The sequence below is a fragment of the Zootoca vivipara genome, chromosome 5 (genome assembly GCF_965207765.1).
Source record: "Zootoca vivipara chromosome 5, rZooViv2.hap1.1, whole genome shotgun sequence".
Taxonomy (NCBI): domain Eukaryota; kingdom Metazoa; phylum Chordata; class Lepidosauria; order Squamata; family Lacertidae; genus Zootoca; species Zootoca vivipara.
The window spans coordinates 9555390-9574646 of NC_142588.1; the positions used below are offsets into that span (position 1 = coordinate 9555390).

Genomic DNA, 19257 nt, shown 5'->3' on the forward strand with positions numbered 1-19257 from the left:
AAAGAAATGGGAGTGCCTGATCACCTCATCTGTCTCCTGAGAAATCTCTATGTGGGACAAGAAGCTACAGTTAGAACTGGATATGGAACAACGGATTGGTTCAAAATTGGGAAAGGAGTACGACAAGGTTGTATATTGTCTCCCTGCTTATTTAACTTATATGCAGAATTCATCATGCGAAAGGCTGGACTAGATGAATCCCAAGCAGGAATTAAGATTGCCGGAAGAAATATCAACAACCTCAGATATGCAGATGACACAACCTTGATGGCAGAAAGTGAGGAGGAATTAAAGAACCTTTTAATGAGGGTGAAAGAGGAGAGCGCAAAATATGGTCTGAAGCTCAACATCAAAAAAACCAAGATCATGGCCACTGGTCCCATCACCTCCTGGCAAATAGAAGGGGAAGAAATGGAGGCAGTGAGAGATTTTACTTTCTTGGGCTCCTTGATCACTGCAGATGGTGACAGCAGTCACGAAATTAAAAGACGCCTGCTTCTTGGGAGAAAAGCAATGACAAACCTAGACAGCATCTTAAAAAGCAGAGACATCACCTTGCCGACAAAGGTCCGTATAGTTAAAGCTATGGTTTTCCCAGTAGTGATGTATGGAAGTGAGAGCTGGACCATAAAGAAGGCTGATCGCCGAAGAATTGATGCTTTTGAATTATGGTGCTGGAGGAGACTCTTGAGAGTCCCATGGACTGCTAGAAGATCAAACCTATCCATTCTTAAGGAAATCAGCCCTGAGTGCTCCCTGGAAGGACAGATCGTGAAGCTGAGGCTCCAATACTTTGGCCACCTCATGAGAAGAGAAGAATCCTTGGAAAAGACCCTGATGTTGGGAAAGATTGAGGGCACTAGGAGAAGGGGACGACAGAGGACAAGATGGTTGGACAGTGTTCTCGAAGCTACGAACATGAGTTTGACCAAACTACGGGAGGCAGTGGAAGACAGGAGTGCCTGGCGTGCTATGGTCCATGGGGTCACGAAGAGTCGGACACGACTAAACGACTAAACAACAACAACAAACAACAACAACATAGTTTTCTAAGTTGTGTGTCTTTGTTTCTCAATTTGACCCTTTTACATGGTTTTGTGTGTGTTGTGGTATTTTATGCAGTCATTTTTACTGATCATAGTTTAGTCATTATTTATAATAAATGTAATAATAATAATAATAATAATAATAATATATTTATACCCCATCTGGCTGGGTTTTCCCAACCACTCTCGGTGGCTCCAACAGAATATTAAAAGCACAATAAAACATCAAACATTAAAAACTTCCCTAAACAGGGCTGCCTTCAGATGTCTTCTAACAGTCATTTATTATTTGCCGATGTTTTGATAGTTAATTTTACGGTGTACTATTATATTCTAATAGATTACTTAATATTACTTTATTTGATGCAAGTCATTCCATTTCAGAGATATGTTTTATTATTATTATTATTATTATTATTATTATTATTATTATTATTACTATTAAAGGCGTGTGTTCTTTGTTGTGTATTATAAAGGTGTGTGTTCTTTGTTGTGTATTTTGTTGCTGTAAGCCACCTTGCATACAGCAATATAGAAAGGCGGTACGGTATACAAATTACGTAAAAGTGAAACGAAATGAAATGATTTGCCCCGCTTTCTCAAGTCAACTGGAACCATTGTCTTCTGAAGAACCCATTCCAGGACACACCTGACCTCTCTTCTGATCTCGCACATTGTGATCTGGAATGCACATTGTGACCTGCAGTGTACGGTTATTCCTTCACGAGGGTAGGTGCCATTTGCATCTTATGGAATTTGATCATCAAGTCCTTCGTTCAGCAGGGAACAACAGCACATTGTAGGCTACGGTTTGCCAAACAAACAGAGAAGAAGAAGAAAGCATATTCCTAAAATGTGGGTGCACCATGTTCAATAAATCACTTGGAAGAAACTAGTTGGTTAAGCAAGGATATTCTTGCATTTCTGGGGCTTGGACAGGGGTGGCCAACTCTCAAGAGACTGCGATCTACTTTCAGAATTAAAAAAAAAACCCGTTTTTGGATGAAAACAGCAGCACAGAGAAAGCTCCGTCTTCCCTTCCAGAGATAAAACAACAATGTAGGGGTGAGGGGGTAGGGCAAGAGTCAGTTTTAGCTACGCTAAGGAAAGGGAGCCAGAGATTGACCACGCTCTACCAAAAACTAGCGGGGATCTACCAGTAGATCGCAATTGACCTGTTGGACATCCCTGGACTAGATGATGCTTGAGGTCCCTTCCAACTCTACGGTTCTATGATATTGTGTGGAAAATCAAAGCCAGGGCTTTATTTAAAAGAGCCCAGCAATTCAAACCACCATAACGGACGAGGTAGCATTACTCACCTCCTGCACAGATGCTTGATGGCTCAGCGGCCAGGATCTCAATGCATGATTTCTTCAGAATCTGTGGGATTGAAAGAATGGTGTTTTCAGCCAAGGGTAGCCTGACACTGATTGACAAATTGAGAAAAGGATGCATTTATTGGACTTCTTGAATAGCCTACTTACTGAATCAATGGTGCCTCTGAGAGCATAAAACCCCCCAGTCACAGGGAAAACGTGATCAATGCTATCTGCAATAGTCGATAGCTGCAAAGACAAGACACTCATAAATGTGTGGTGGAGAAAATAATATCTAGTAAATTAAAAACAGAGCCTGCTTTCTGCTTATGCCCCTTTCCCGTTGGGAAGTTCTGAAGTATGTGTGACCAAGGAGAGACTTAAATTATCCAGTCATATCCACCCGGAGACATGGTAGAATTACGTGCCCAGAGGAGAGGCTGATTGGAAGAAGTTAAGGCCACTTATTAAAATACATGCAGATTTCTTTGTCATAAAAGGCTTCGCATTTATAGAGATTCTCACTTCCAACCTGATAATTGCCACCTGCCCAGATTTTAACTTGCCTGAATTAATTTTAAGATGTATTTTAATTAATTGATGTCTGTTTTTATGCATATTGTGTTGTTTTTATGATGTTAACCGCTCTGAGCCCGGCCTCAGCCAGGGAGGGCAGGATACAAATAAAAATTTATTATTATTATTACTACTATTATTATTCATTTGAAAGTTTGTACATAGCTGCCAAGTTCTCCCTTTTTTTAAGGGAAATTCCCTTATGCTGAATAGGCTTCCTCACGAGAAAAGGGAAAACTTGGCAGCTATGGTTTGTAGCATTTCACATATATCAGTAATCTACCTAACAGCATTCCCATTTAAAGGTAAAGGGACCCCTGACCATTAGCTCCAGTCGTGACCAACTCTGGGGTCGCAGCGCTCATCTCGCATTATTGGCCGAGGGAGCCAGCGTACAGCTTCCAGGTCATGTGGCCAGCATGTAGCGAACCAGAGCAGCACACGGAAACGCTGTTTACCTTCCCGCTGTAGCGGTACCTATTTATTTACTTGCACTTTGACGCGCTTTCGAACTGCTAGGTTGGCAGGAGCTGGGACCGAGCAACGGGAGCTCACCCCGTCACGGGGATTCAAACCGCTGACCTCCTGATCGGCAAGCCCTAGGCTCTGTGGTTTAACCCACAGCACCACCTGCCTCCCATTTAGGCCAATTCTATTTTCCAATATTGCAGGGGTGGGGGTAAACCAAGATTAAGAAAATAATGACCTACCTAAAGGCCAATCAATGAGCTGATGCAAGATTTGAACTGGGAACTACCTGCCTCGCAACCACACAGCTTCACTATTGCCATACACCAACATTTCGGAAAGGACGCAGGGGTAGTATTTATTATTGAGTTCTTACTTACATTAATACTCCGCTTCTTGGCCAAAGGAGACCCTCAAAGCAGCATACATTAAAATAAGAGGTACGTAAAGCACAAAGCATAGTAATAAAACAAGAGAAAATAAAGCAGCGTGATGAACCACAATCCATCAAGCCCAGTAATAGGCTTCTTTAAAAGAGGGGTGCCAGGGGGGCACATGATTTTTGAGGCGGTGTGATCCAGGTGACCCCAACAGCCCAGTGCTCCTCTCTGCCCACCAAGGGCAGCCAGCCGAACTCCCCCTTATGCGGGTGGGCAGGCAGCTCAGTGCGGCCCCAATTTGCTCTGGCAGCATGGAAGCATGTACACACACATGCCCTGGGCACTGGCAAGCAATGCTACGCCACTTGTGAGTAGGATGCCCAAGGCTCACCATGAGTTCACTGCTAAAAATTGTGGTGAAACCAAGGGGTGTGTTTGTTTGTTTTTTAACCGCACAAAAGTCTGGACATTATTTTTTGTAAAAAAATACTGCCATTATATGAGATGACCATGCAAGCAAAGAAGATGTCTCCTCCATGAGGAGGGGTCAAGGTAGTGGGTGATTTTGCCATTGGGGCATAGGTAGTTGTGTTTGTCACATACACACAGACAGCATGATGATTTGCCTGCCCGAAGGCTGCCCGCATCAGGCATTGTCTGTATAACCTGGTAAATAGCATTGGGAAACAGTCAGTGGTCATGTTGGCACCAATGATGTGGGGAAATGAAATTCTGGGGCCTTGGAAGCCAAATTCTGGTTCCTAGAAATGAAAGGCAGTACCTTCAATGTAAAGGTAAAGGTAAAGGTAAAGGACCCCTGGATGGTTAAGTCCAGTCAAAGGCGACTGTGGGGTTGCGGCGCTCATCTCACTTCAGGCCGAGGGAGCCAGCATTTGTCCACAGACAGCTTTCCGGGTCATGTGGCCAGCAGGACTAAACTGCTTCTGGCGCAATGGGACACCATGATGCCTTTTACCGTATTTTTCGCTCCATAAGACGCACCTGACCAAAAGACGCACCTAATTTTTAGAGGAGGAAAGGGGGAAAGCCCTGGGGGTTTGGGGGATCAGCTCCCAGTTGTGCAGCTTCTTTTGCAAAGGGGGAAAGTCCCATTTTTGGGTGGATCAGCTCACAGTTGTGCAGCTTTTTTGCAAAGGGGGAAAGCTCCATTTTTGAGGATCAGCTCAAAGTTGTTGAGCTTACCTTGCAAAGGGGGAAAATCCTGTTTTTATAGGGTTCAACTCACAGTTCTGCAGCTTCTTTAGGAAAGGAAAGGGAGCAATTTCTACAGTTTCCAGACAGATAATCTAATCAGCCAGTCACATGTCGCTGGGGAAACACAACAATGGAGGCCTGGGCAAGGGGGTGGGGTGGGGTGGGAGTTAGAGTCTCTTATCTCCCTCCCGCTGAGCGGGTTCCTTTAAACACCCTCCTTCCCTCTTGTAAGCCTTTAGATCTTTCTTAAAAAAACAAAAAAAGATCTGCTTTTTGCCCGTGGGCAATTCGGCTCCAGGGACCATGCATTCACTCCGTAAGACGCACAGACATTCCCTCTTACTTTTTAGGAGGAAAAAAGTGTGTCTTATGGAGCGAAAAATACGGCACCTATTTATCTACTCGCACTGGCGTGCTTTCGAACTGCTAGGTTGGCAGGAGCTGGGACAGAGCAACGGGAGCTCACCCCGTTGCGGGGATTCGAACCGCCGACCTCTTGATCAGCAAGCCCTAGGCTCTGTGGTTTAGACCACAGCACCGCCCATTCCCTTACTTCCCTTCAATGTAGCTTCATCTGAGGTACACAGAACCAGCTGGCCATTCTCCATCACGTGGATGAGACCATGGTGCTGGGAGGATGGTTTTCGATTAATTGTGGACCAGGAGCCATTTTGGAGAAGCTAGGCCTGTGCGTTGGAACAGGCTTCATTTAAACCACAGCTCAACCAGACGGCTGGCACTTAAAAGGTGGCAGAACGGCTTTTACATGGATACTTGAGGAACCGAGTTGTGCCCGGTTCAGGAGGAATCACCTCTAAGAAATGAGGGTGAACATGTCTCTGGTTGTCTGGATGTGAATGGGGTAGAACTGGACAATGAAATTGCAAGAAGGAATGGCAGCTGTTCAAAGAGGCCAAAGTGCACAGAGGAAAATGTGTATGGCAGAAACATTTGGAGAAGGACACTGTGTATGTTCATATGCTAATGCTAGTAAAGATGGTGGGGGGGGGATTAGGGTGCTTGACCTTAAAGGGGAACAAAGACAAAGGTGTGTGTTACTTATTCAGACAAAGCATTTGTCTTTGCAGGTACGGGAGTGCCTTACAGGAACCGTCCATTGCCCTTTAATGCAATGGAAGAATCAAATTCCATTTGTAGAAGAACAATATATTATTATTTTTTTGAAAATTACCTGAGTTTCATTAAAGTCTTTCACACCAACGCAGTAGACAATGGCTCCGAGGCTTCTCGCTCTGTCAGCCTAAAATGAGAGCTAGTATTAAAAAAACTTATTATCTAACTTCCAAGGGGCACGTGTGCACCCTTGCATATTTCCACATAGCCTGACGAAATTCGGGCTCAACTTACTTCTTTCTCTGCATAATAAAACTGTGCCTCTTGCAACTCCCCGTCTGTGAGAGCTATGATCACACTAGCTGTCTGGAGTCCTGCAATATGGCAGAATAAAATATATATTAGATTCTTCAATTAAAAAAGAAAACAAGCATTCAGCTTAAGAGGAAAAGCTAGCAATTTAGTCATGTCCCCATGTAGATCAGGTGGCTCCCATCACACTGCAGTTGTTGCCCCCAACCTGCCCAGAAACAGGATTGGGGCAGAATGACATGCACAGCAGCAAGGCTCAAACATACAGTAGCCACTCTCACTGAAGCGCCTGGGAATTCTACCAACTGAGCTATTAGCAACAGGTAGGTAGCTCAATGAAGAATCTCAAGAAAACCGCTTTCGTGAAATCTGTTACATACATCAATCCGAAAGCGCTGCTAAGCAGTCATTTAAAATATTGTTTTATTACTGGGTGCATTCTTAATACAATTCATCGTATTTTCAAATGTCTCTCTCAGTCTAGCTTGAAATTAAAGACACTGATCACTGTTGACAGGTATCCTTAATGTCAACTATTCTTTCCTTGCTCATGTCGCAGAGACACAAGATCTTCAAGGTGACCTTGGGAAGGGAGAGAAAGATTGGGCGCATTCATCTTGCTTCTTGGGAGAACCGCAGCCAAGAGAGGGAATTATTATTGGGCATCCAGGTCTTCCCTTTCTTTCATATGAAATATTCTAGTTCCTAGAAAATGTGACTAAATGGAAAGCAAAAGCCATTTAAGTTTTGATGTTAAAAAGATCAAACGGAAGCTTGCATGGCACAAATGTTTAAAAAAAACCCATTGGGATGCAATAAGAAAAAATGGCAACAAGTCAGTAGCTCTAACTTTTTTGCAGGCTGTGAAATGATACCTTCAGATTATCATATAAGAACAGCAATGACCTAAGACAGTTAACGACTTCAAGAAAACATTCTGGACAGCGATTGTACAAACACAAATCAAAACAGATCAATTAGGGAAGCTTTTAATATTTGATGAATTATTGCATTTTAACATTTTGTTGGAAGCCGCCCAAAGTGGCTGGGGAAACCCAGCCAAATGGGCGGGGTATAAATATTGTTGTTGTTGTTGTTGATGGTAGGCCTGGTCTGATCTAACGGCAACTCCTATTGGGTCTCCTCCCTCCCTCCCTGGGATGCTTATAATAGGAAGTGACAGAAACATCTCCTACCTCCATAATTTTCATAGATCTGTTCATTTGCCTGCAACAGAGGACACAAATTTATTTATTACCACTCACATAACTGAGGGCCTTCTTGGTAGTGGCACCCGCCCTGTGGAACGCCCTCCCACCAGATGTCAAAGAAAGAAACAAGTATCTGAATTTTAGAAGACATCTGAAGGCAGCCCTGTTTAGGGAAGCTTTTAATATTTGATGAATTATTGTATTTTAATATTTTGCTGGAAGCTGCCCAGAGTGGTTGGGGAAACCTAGCCAGATGGGTGGGGTATAAATAATAGAAGAAGAAGAAGAAGAAGAAGAAGAAGAAGAAGAAGAAGAAGAAGAAGAAGAAGAAGAAGAAGAAGAAGTAGTAGTAGTAGTAGTATTTGGGTCTTTTGCATACCACTAAAAGTGCATATCAACAATTAAATGATTTTTAAAAAACCCACTAAAACCATTTACAAATAACCAATATATCTAAAACCAACACAAACAATGCAACCGGAGGACAACTTAAAACCAACATAAAGTCAGCAAGTGCCTGGGAGAAGAAAAAGATTATTCACCTGACAAGAGTTCCATGTACTGGGTGCCACCCCTACAAAGGCCCTGCTCGCCACCCACGTCATCTCATTAGGCTGGGGAACCTAAAAATGGCCTTTTATTAAGGTCTCAACACCCAGGCAGTTACACCGCATCACATTTGAAGGTGATCCTTCAAATAGCTCAACCTCAAGCCTTTTGGGGCTTTAAAGGTTAAAAAACAAAACAAAAAAAACCCTCAGCATTTTGAATTGGGTCCCGAAATGGATTGGAAGCACTTGGTATGTGTAAATCACAGCACAGAGGAACTGCTTCGTTTACCCTTTTAAAGCCTTCATGCATAAATGTGTCTCCTCCAGGCACTTGTCTCTGAAGAACGGCAAGGCCTCGCTGGATGACGTCCCTTGGGAAAAAAAGGCAGAGCTTTTCAACGTTTCCGCTTCGCCACTACGAAATGTTGCAATAAGATAGCAAATGGCTGAAAAGTGACTGGAAAGTGTGCAGTGTACATCAGGTAAGTTCGCTCGGAATTGCATGCCCCAAAGGGCCATAATGAATGTGATAATGTGAACCCCTATAAATCCTAGAATATGCTTCTAATATAGAAGTTATGGTAACCTGTTGCTTTATGGGACCCTCGTACCTACGGGACCGCCTCTCCTGGTATGCCCCGCGGAGGACCTTAAGGTCCACAAACAACAATATTCTGGAGATCCCGAGCCATAAAGTGGCTAGATTGGCCTCGACTAGGGCCAGGGCCTTTTCAGTATTGGCCCCAACTTGGTGGAACGCTCTTTCACAGGAGACCAGGGCCCTGCGGGATTTGTCATCTTTACGCAGGGCCTGCAAGACAGAGCTGTTCCGCCTGGCCTTTGGGTTGGACTTAGTCTGACCCGTGTTTTCCTCCCTCATGGCTTGGATTTATGGACTACTTAAAATGAGGCTGCATTTTAAATTTTAATACTGTATTTTAATTAATTGCTTTTTATGTTTTCTTGTAATTTTATTGGTGTGAGCCGCCCTGAGCCCGGTTTTGACTGGGGAGGGCGGGGTATAAATAAAAATTTATTATTATTATTATGATGAAACTGATGATTTGGCAAGATGCCGTCCCCCACTGGGACAGAAGGACAGCTAATACGTCAATCGCAAGAATACAGCTCATAAGCTAGAACATAAGTTGGTACACCGTGCAAATAGCTACACGTAACACAAGTTCCCAACATGCATACTAATTTCACCATGTAACAGATCACGGTGAGAATCAAAGTTTAGTTAGCAATGCTTATTGCACATGCGTATTAAACATGAAACGAGGTAATGATGTACATGATCGATTAAAATTGAAATCCTTTGTTTGAAGTGTTATAAATACCCCTGCCTGGACCTTTGGGCGGGGTTGCAGTTTTGCGAAAAGATTCGACTGTAACCTATTGCTTTGCAATAAACAATAATGGACTCCTAACTCCTCTTGTCTCTGAGTTTTATTGGCGTAACTCAGAAGATAAGCCATTTTTGGCTTACAACACGGGGACTTGCACGCATGTAAATAAAAATAGAGTCATATGGTCCTGTTCACTGCTACATAGCCTATTGAACTGGAATACGTCTCTGAATTAACATATTCATAGATCTCTCTATTTAATTGAAAATTATGCATAAACTCAACACGACCCAACAAAATGGAAGCTGTACATTAGACAGCGACAAGCCCCCTGTCAAGCCACAACCATCAACCAACCAGGGTGGATTTGATTTAAATCAAATCGATTTAAATCACTCATCAGTAAGACTTGATTTAAATCACTAGTCAGAAAGACTTGATTTAAACCATTGTATTTTTTTTTTACAGAAAGACTCATTCTTGCTTGTATCATCTTAATATTTACAACCAGATGAAGGTTACATTTTTGGAATAACAAATTTTCAGATTAGTTTTTACGGTTATATTAAAAATTACTGATTTGGTTATACTATTAGAAATACAGATAATTATGAAATTACTAGCTGGCCCTGCCAATCCAGGTTTATACCTGTGTTAGGTGTCAGCTGGTCACTGTAGGTGCAGGATTACCTGCTCACATGTGACTCTGAGGTTGTGGCCAAATTTCAGGACGATCGGGTAAGTGCTTGTGGGAGAAAAGTGGGGAATAACACACATGCACCTTCACCATTTTTATATATATAGATGATGATGATGATGATGATTTTCTCAGGCATTGCCATAATTGCCTGCCTCTCTCAAGTTCCCAGCATTCTGTGATTGTGAACAAAGCTGCACAACAAGCAGAACTGGGAAAAGTATCGCCAAATGACAAAATACGTTTCAGTGCATACGGACCGAGTCCCCCCCCCTATTTCCCCAGTTGTAACTGGGCAAAAACTTCACAAACCAGTAAGAACCAATGCTCTCTCCATCCCAGGAAATTACCAACCAATTCACAGCAACACCTCTGCTCGCCTTCCCTCCCCTTCTTTATTTAATTAAAAATATAGACACTTGCCTGTCTTCAGTCAACTTCATAATTGTGGTCCCTCGCGAGGAAAAGACAATGAAAGACATACGAAGCATCGGACTGTGAGGCAAAGGCAGGACAAAGCACAGCGAATAAGTGAATATGAATAAGGAGGGAGCTTAGAAATACTGAAATCAACTGCACTCAAATCTCCCGGTGTTTTTACTCACCTTATGAACTTCTCAGCCAGACTTTCAACAAAGGAATAAATTTCTATCCAGTGGTGTTTGACGCTTCCAGACCTGAAAGTGAATTATAATCAGATCAGCAATGGCCAACTTTTACTCATCTCTCTTATAGCTTTTGGTAGAAACCGAGTAAAAGGAGGATGGATGGCAGCTAACGGATTGAGGTTGAATCCTGGCAAGACAGAAGTGCTATTTTGGGGGCCCGGGTGGGTGTGGAGGACTCCCAGGTCCTGAATGGGGTAACTGTGCCTCTGGAGGACCAGGTGTGCAGCCTGGAGTCATTTTGGACTCACAGTTGTCCATGGAGGCACAGGTCAATACTGTGTCCAGGGCAGCTGTCTACCAGCTCTATCTATCTGGTCCACAGGCTGAGACCCTCCCTGCTTGTTCACTGTCTTGCCAGAGTGGTGCATGCTCTAGTTATCTCTCGCTTGGACCACTGCAATGCACGTAGCTGCCAAGTCTCCCGCTGAAAAATGCGGGATCAGCAGTGGCGCGGCACCGGACGTCAATTCTATGCATGTCTGGACATGCGTAGAAGCGACTTCCGATGCCGCTCTGCCCAATTTCCGGTGCCCAGGCATGGGCAGAGCGGCACCCGAAATGGAGCACCCTGGCAGGTAGGAAATCTGGGGGATTTCCAGGAATTTTTTCTATTCGGGATAACAGCGGGAAACGGATTAAAATCCGGGGGTTTCCCGCGAAAAACGGGAGACTTGGCAGCTATGGCAATGCGCTCTATGTGGGGCTACCTTTGAAGGTGACCCGGAAACTACAACTAATCCAGAATGCGCCAGCTATACTGGTGACCGGAAGTGGCCGCCGAGACCATATAACACCGGTCCTGAAAGACCTACATTGGCTCCCAGTACGTTTTCGAGCACAATTCAAAGTGTTGGTGCTGACCATTAAAGCCCTAAACGGCCTCAGCGCAGTACACCTGAAGGAGCGTCTCCACCCCCATCATCAAGCCCGGACACTGAGGTCCAGCGCCGAGGGCCTTCTGGCGGTTCCCTCACTGCGAGAAGTGAGATTACAGGGAACCAGGCAGAGGGCCTTCTCGGAGGTGGCACCAGCCCTGTGGAACGCCCTCCCATCAGATGTCAAGGAAATAAACAACCACCTGAGTTTTAGAAGACATCTGAAGGCAGCCCTATATCGGGAAATTTTTTATGTCTGATGTTCTACAATTTTTTATGTGCGGCTGGGGAAACCCAGCCAGATGGGCAGGGTATAAATATTATTATTATTATTATTATTATTATTATTATTATTATTATTATTATTATTAAAAAAAACCAACAACCTTCCTCTGCACGTTTGTTTTCGGTTACTGCTACCTGAACCAAATAATTAGTGTAATACCTTAAAGCAGATCTTTTCAACCGCTTTGGGTCCACAGCTCCCTAGACCATCTCCCTTCTTTCAGCGGCACCCCTGTGGGGCTCAGGAGCCCAGTTATGCCACCCTTTGCCTGCAGAGCTGACAGCCCCTCACCCCTTTTCAAGCACCCTCCCTTGGGGAGTGTTTCCTCAGCCTCCTCTCCTCTCCCTTCCCCTCTCCTTGGGGGATCCTCACCCCTGGTCTCTTACATTGCCCCACAGGAGCCCGGGAAGAGGATGCTCCCAGCCTTAGCTGGTCAACGGAGACTTGCCCAAGGTGAATATGAGGCCAGTACCTTACTCTCCTTGGGAGGCAGCAGCGGGCACCGCCGGGTCTGCATGGCAGCACCAGGCACTTAGCTCCCAGACAGAGGGACAGAGGCCAGGATTGCCCACGGCACTCCTGACCATCATTCAAGGCACTCCAGGGTGCCAGGGGCACACTGGTTGAAAACCACTGCCTTAAAGCAGGCATCCCCAAACTTCGGCCCTCCAGATGTTTTGGACTACAATTCCCATCTTCCCCGACCAATGGTCCTGTTAGCTAGGGATCATGGGAGTTGTAGGCCAAAACATCTGGAGGGCCGCAGTTTGGGGATGCCTGCCTTAAAGGATAAAAAAAGAAGATGGGGATAGAAAAACTTTTTGAAGTTTTTTGAAGCTTTGTGAAGTTGGATTTTTGACCCTTAGTCAAGGGGGAAAGGTATCCCAAGACAGAAAAGAATTCAGGGTCTACAACAACATTGAGGAGGTAAAATGCAACGTGAGTGTCCACCTGGAAATTCCTCCACTGTTGCTCCTGGAGATAGCAGCAAAATTATCAAGGGTTTTTCTTTTCTTTTCCCATAGCGAAGACATAAGACGGAGAAGGTGGAAGGGAGTCCTCCTTGTTAAGATATAGCAAATGGAGGTTTCTGCTTGTCCAGAATATCTCAGGTGAATCAGATGCTCATTTTACCACAGGGACCGTTCAAAATATGGCAGACTGAAAAGTATGTCCCACGCTACCAGTTCAGGGATCTGCCCCTTCCTCGCATCGCCTCCACAGGTCCCAGAGCCTGCGCAACGCCCAGACTTTTGAGCCTTCATTAAAGAAATTACGTCTCTAGCCTTTGTAGACGTTATGAAGCAAAACGTACAAGCGCCCTTCACAACTTTAACTAACGTGCAAAGCCGTGAACTACCCTGTTTCCCCGAAAATAAGACATACCAATAAAATAAGCCGTAGCAGGGTTTCGAAGCATGTGTGCAATATAAGCCACACCCCGAAAATAAGACAATAGTGATAGGCGCAGTTCTGGAGGGCGTCAAGGAAGAGGCGAGGCTGGAAGCATAATTAAAAAAAGAAGACACCCGCTGAAAATAAGCCATAGTGTGTCTTCTTGAGGAAAAATAAATATAAGACAGTTTCTTATTTTGGGGGAAACATGGTAGTTTGCTTTAATTGATGAGCACAGCCAGGTGCATGAAGGATGAGTGCGGCAGAAAAAATTTAGAGCCATGCTGCTTCAAAATGATCCACTTCCCCTGATAATGGAAAATTGCAACAGGAGATTGCAACAGCATGGGTGCAAAAAAAAAAAAACCTCTCTCTTTTTGTACAGTCCCTGGTTCATGACATCAGAGCCATATGGAATGCAGAACCTGCTATACTGTATGTATCTTAGGATAATTAAAGGTAAAGGTAAAGGGACCCCTGACCATTAGGTCCAGTCGTGACCGACTCTGGGGTTGCGCGCTCATCTCGCATTATTGGCCGAGGGAGCCGGCGTATAGCTTCCAGGTCATGTGGCCAGCATGACAAAGCCGCTTCTGGCAAACCAGAGCAGCACATGGAAACGCCGTTTACCTTCCCGCTGTAGCGGTTCCTATTTATCTACTTGCACTTTGACGTACTTTCGAACTGCTAGGTTGGCAGGAGCTGGGACCGAGCAACGGGAGCTCACCCCATCACAGGGATTCGAACTGCCGACCTTCTGATCAGCAAGCCCTAGGCTCAGTGGTTTAACCCACAGCGATAATTACTGTGCTTTAATAAGAACAAGTTACATTTGCATATAAAGGTTATCAGAACCGTTTCTCTTATGCAAACGGGATGCATGTTTTCACCTTTGCGTTTATATACATATCCCTCTCTGCCACGCCCCTCGTCAAATGCAAAACATGCGAGATGGATTTTTTTGCTCCGGAACGATCTATATTTACCATAATTACTATCCCCTGGCAATAGTTTTTCATTGTTAGAAAATGAAAAGCTTGTGTGATAATCGTCACCGCCACACCCTGCCAAGAAAGCTGCAAGAACAGGCATGCAATTCCAAATCAGGTGTTGGACTGGCCGCCCAAAGTGCTTCGGTGAGACAAACTACCCATTACGCAGTGGCATCATGCCTTGCTGCTAGTCTGGCTCCTGCGTATAATTTGTCAGAAGCAACTGAGGTTACTCTGAAGTAAGCGTAAACAGGAGAGCTGTCACATTCCATCTAGGCATGATCCCTTCTTCCTTTCAACAGCTTCCTGTTGAAACATGTGTTATTTCTTCTCTCTTTGATCACCCAATGCAGGTAAGGGTTGTTTGACTCTTTTTAATTCACCGAGACTGACTGAAATCACACACACACACACACACACACACACACACACACACACACACACCCAAACACGAGGCAATATTGGGCTATTTACGGTTTGGTTTGCTATCTCTTTTTGAATAACAGTATTTTTTTTTCCATTCTGTCTTTTCCTGGTGAAACACAGAACTCAGTTTTTGCTTTCTCATAAGGAAACGCCCCTTATTCACTTTTGATCATTTCTACCCCATCTTTCTGCATAAAACATAGCCACAAGATTTAAGCAGAAAAAACACCCCGCTACCGTTGAAAGCCCTGAAAGTCTGATGCCAATTAACATTGAAACTGGCTAGACACAAAACAGTCAGTGACACACCACAATAACATTAAGGTATTGTGGTTTCATCTGTGGATGGCTAAGCATTCACACAAGCTTAACAAACTGGTGGGAAGGAGAGAATACATCCAAGGGCACAAATATACAACAAATGAATACAGATCCATAAAATAAAATTGCATCAGTTGCAAGGATGCACTCTGGTGCAACTAATAATAATAATAATAATAATAATTGTTGTTGTTGTTTAGTCGTGTCCGACTAAAAAGCAGAGACATCACCTTGCCGACAAAGGTCTGTATAGTTAAAGCTATGGTTTTCCCAGTCGTGATGTATGGAAGTGAGAGCTGGATCATAAAGAAGGCTGATCGCCGAAGAATTGATGCTTTTGAATTATGGTGCTGGAGGAGACTCTTGAGAGTCCCATGGACTGCAAGAAGATCAAACCTCTCCATTCTGAAGGAAATCAGCCCTGAGCGCTCACTGGAAGGACAGATCGTGAAGCTGAGGCTCCAATACTTTGGCCACCTCATGAGAAGAGAAGAATCCCTGGGAAAGACCCTGATGTTGGGAAAGATGGAGGGCACAAGGAGAAGGGGACGACAGAGGACGAGATGGTTGGGCAGTGTTCTCGAAGCTACGAACATTAGTTTGACCAAACTGCGGGAGGCAGCGGAAGACAGGGGTGCTTGGCGTGCTCTGGTCCATAGGGTCACGAAGAGTCGGACATGACTAAACGACTAAACAACAACAACAATAGTAATAGTAATAATAATAATTTTATGATTTATACCCCACCCATGTGGCTTAGGGTGGAGTGATAAAGATAAAGATGAAGGCAGGAGGTAGAGCATGAAACTTTTAATCTCAGGGTCGTGGGTTTGAGCCCCACATTGAGCAAAAGATTCCTGCATTGCAGGGGGTGGACCTGCCCCCTGCAAATCTGCTCCAGAGAGTCACAGAAACCCCTAGAACAGATTCGTGGGGCATGCTGGAGACAGGGAGGAGAGGGGAGAATGGTCCATTGTACAAGCAGAAATCTCCACTCTGATGTAACATTCGCACTGCGCTGGATTCTTCCCTATGAAACAAATTAAACTGTAATAGGAGGTGGGGGGGCAGCAAATAGGGTCCCTAGAGACAGTACGACGGTTTCACCCCAACTTAGTGACAGAATGGCTTACTTCACCAACTTGGTAAGGGCATGCTGAGACAATAAATTATACGTGAATGCTAAGCATTATTAAAAAGAAAGGAAACGCAGAAATGAATTATTGAATGCCTTCAATGGTGAACATAACAGTCTTATTAGAAAGGTGCTGGTATAATTTATTTTTTATACCCCGCCCAACTGGCTGGGTTTCCCCAGCCACTCTGGGCGGCTTCCAATAGAACATTAAAATACAATAATTTATTAAACATTAAAAGCTTCCCTACGTTTTATTATCCCCATTTGGAAAGAGAAAGGTAAAGAGCTGCAGTAGGTTTTTTTTACTGCAATCCTAAATATGTTTACGCAGAAGTAAACCTCGCTGATTTCAACAGGATTCTTGCTTTGACTGACAATCCACGTAACGGGTCCCTCTTTTCTTTCCCCGCGTCTGTTAAATCCACACCTTCTGTGCTCTTTGTTGAGTTGGACAGTCTATAAATCAGTTCTACTCAATGATTCAGACTGGGAGCTGAGCAGTAGACATGGAAATCTCTCTGCTGAAAACTTAAAAAGATCGTTTTAAAAAGAGCCGCTGGCTGCTTGCTGCCTGTGCCACAATGACTCACAGCACTGTGGTATCTGTCTCTATAGACCGGTGTGCTTAGCCTGTAGTGAGGAGCAGTGAAATTGTGGAAACCTTTCTTTGTCGCCAAGCACAGACTAGCTTCCTCCGTCACACGCTTCATGTACAAGATAGCACACAACTGGGTTGTGGGTTCGAGCCCCACGTTGGGTAAAAAGGGGGTTGGACTAGAAGACCTTTAGGGTCCCTCCCAACTCTACGATTCTACGATTCTATACTACAACTAAGCATGTTAGGCCAGCATAAACTGACCACCACCTTGCCATCACTGTATCATTTTCTGAGGATCTTGAACGACAGGGACAGTTTGTATGGAATATATTTTAAATTGCCACTCAGCATTAAGAGAAATAAAGCTGCCTTGGTCGTTTTCATCAACTGCGTGACAAGCAACTCTTTCGACTTCTCTTAATTTTGTGGGTTTATTTGGTGATTACTGAGACAATTTAAGCTGTCAATTGCTAGAGGTCTGTTCCGTCAGCTGCTGTATTTTTCAGCTGTGGTTCTAAACAGAGTGGCTTAAACGCACGGCAGAGTTAAGAGATGCAAGCTTCATGTGTCCACAGAAATGATTTATCCCAAGAAATCATTACGCTAGGAAGTAAAGCATTCTTTGTCTGAGCTCCATACTTGCTCAAGCAAAGAACAATTTTTGGAGCTCTGTCCTAACGTATTTTCACTTAACAAGTCTGAATATTAAACTTAATATGCAATAAAAGCAGCGTTGCTCAGTGCCAAACTATATGCTCTGGGGGAGATCCGGAACTCGATCCAGGTGCGGTTCAATGCAGACCGTCATTCGCTGACTGACAGTGCACATAGAAGTCTTCACATCTGGCCAAAAGTTGGCCTCTAGGAGAATTGCTGGAAATGAACCCATTTCCTTGGGATCATTTTTTTTAAATGCTCTTTCTGCCGAACCTACTTTGTGCTTGGATTTCTGTTTGCAATGGTTCTTCCTCACAACGACCAGAAAACTGGCAAAAAGGAAAGTTTGGCCATTCAATCCAGTCTGGCAGAATATGAACGCCTCTGTGCAACAACATCAGCAACGAGGCAGGAAGAACCACGACTCCTATGCTTTCATCAATAGCACTTTTCAACGCTCTCTGTGTAGGGCCTCTGTGCAGCTGATGTATAGGGGAGAGGAGGGGAGGGGTGGTTTTGCCCTCGGTTTGCAACTACACAAGGTACAAACAAAGAGGTGCGGATTTGCAAGAGAACGACCCTGGCGTAACTTCAGCTGGCAGGAAAAGAGTACAGTACTCCAGATTGCCCCTGCCCCTGTTAGGCTGCCGTCTGCGCAGCCCGAAGACCCCCCCCTCCACTTTTTGTCACGCATTTCGGTGCAACCCCGAAGCTTGCACACTTCCCCGCAGCGGACGTTGCTCTAAGACAAAACGACGGTGCGTTTTGCGAGTGACTCTCCGGACGAAACCTACACCGGGAGGCTGCAAGCCCACGACGGCTTACTCGAGAGCCAGCCCCCCCCCCGGGGGACGGACTACTCGGGAGTAAGCGCCCAGCAGGGCACTTTGGGGAGGAGGCTACTAACTTTCTGGACGTGCGCCCCGGAGAGTCCCGACGGCAGGCACTTACTTGTCCAGGACGAAGTAGAGATCGAAGGCGCCGTGGCACGACGAGGGCCGCTCCCCTGGCCCGACGCCTCCGTGCCCTCCTCCTAGGTCCTTCTCCTCGCGGGCTCCCGACGCCAGGCTGCCCGCGGCCAGCAGCAGGGCAGCGGCGCCGAGGAGGAGAGCCCCTCCGCTCCCCGGGCGCGCCATCTTCGCCTCGCCCGCCGAGCCGCAGCTCCGCCAGCAGCAGCAGCAGCGCGCAGCGGCCCGCTCCCCCGACGTGCGCGCCCGGCTCAAAAGCCCCGGCGGGCGGGCGGGCGGCTGCTTGGGTGGGGCGATCGGCGGAGGGCCGCGAAGGCTGGGCTGCTGCTGCCCGCAGCGCTTGGCGAGACGTTACCTAAAGCCCCAGGAAGAGGCTGTCTGCCGCGCGGCCCCGGTTTCCTGCGCGCCCGCCTTGGCGGGGAGGGGAAGGAGGGACGGACGGAGCGGGCCAGCAGGGAAGGAGGGCTGCTGCGCGCCCAGGCCGGGAGAAGGCGAGCCGGCCGCGCGGACCTTTCCTGTTCCGGGACGCGCAGCGCGGAGCTCCCTCGGACCGCAAGGCGGGCGCGCAGGAAACCGCGGCGCACAGGCGCGCAAAGGACAGAGGAGATTGAGCGGGAGGTGGGCCCCGCCTTGGCGGGGCTCCGCCAGAGGACCCGGGGAAGGGGAAGCCCACGGGGGATTGCGGAGCGCGCAGCCCTCCGGAGGTTCCAGCCAAGAGCTGGGTTCACACGT

The 19257-nt window shown here is 45.8% G+C and overlaps 1 protein-coding gene across 2 annotated transcripts in view; it reads right to left on the reverse strand.

Moving 5' to 3' along the window:
- ANTXRL (ANTXR like) overlaps positions 1 to 19054 on the reverse strand; it is a 55620-nt gene extending 36566 nt beyond the window's left edge. For both annotated transcript variants that reach the window (XM_088670029.1, XM_035138230.3), the window contains exons 1-9: positions 18509 to 19054; positions 10807 to 10878; positions 10625 to 10696; positions 8442 to 8523; positions 7587 to 7617; positions 6373 to 6452; positions 6197 to 6265; positions 2534 to 2614; positions 2369 to 2429 (exon numbers count right to left, since the gene is read on the reverse strand). In XM_088670029.1, coding sequence (XP_088526155.1) covers positions 2369 to 2429; positions 2534 to 2614; positions 6197 to 6265; positions 6373 to 6452; positions 7587 to 7617; positions 8442 to 8523; positions 10625 to 10696; positions 10807 to 10878; positions 18509 to 18693 — 733 coding nt within the window. In that variant the 5' untranslated portion in view covers positions 18694 to 19054. The remainder of the gene's footprint in view (positions 1 to 2368; positions 2430 to 2533; positions 2615 to 6196; positions 6266 to 6372; positions 6453 to 7586; positions 7618 to 8441; positions 8524 to 10624; positions 10697 to 10806; positions 10879 to 18508) is intronic.
- Positions 19055 to 19257: the final 203 nt, after the last annotated feature.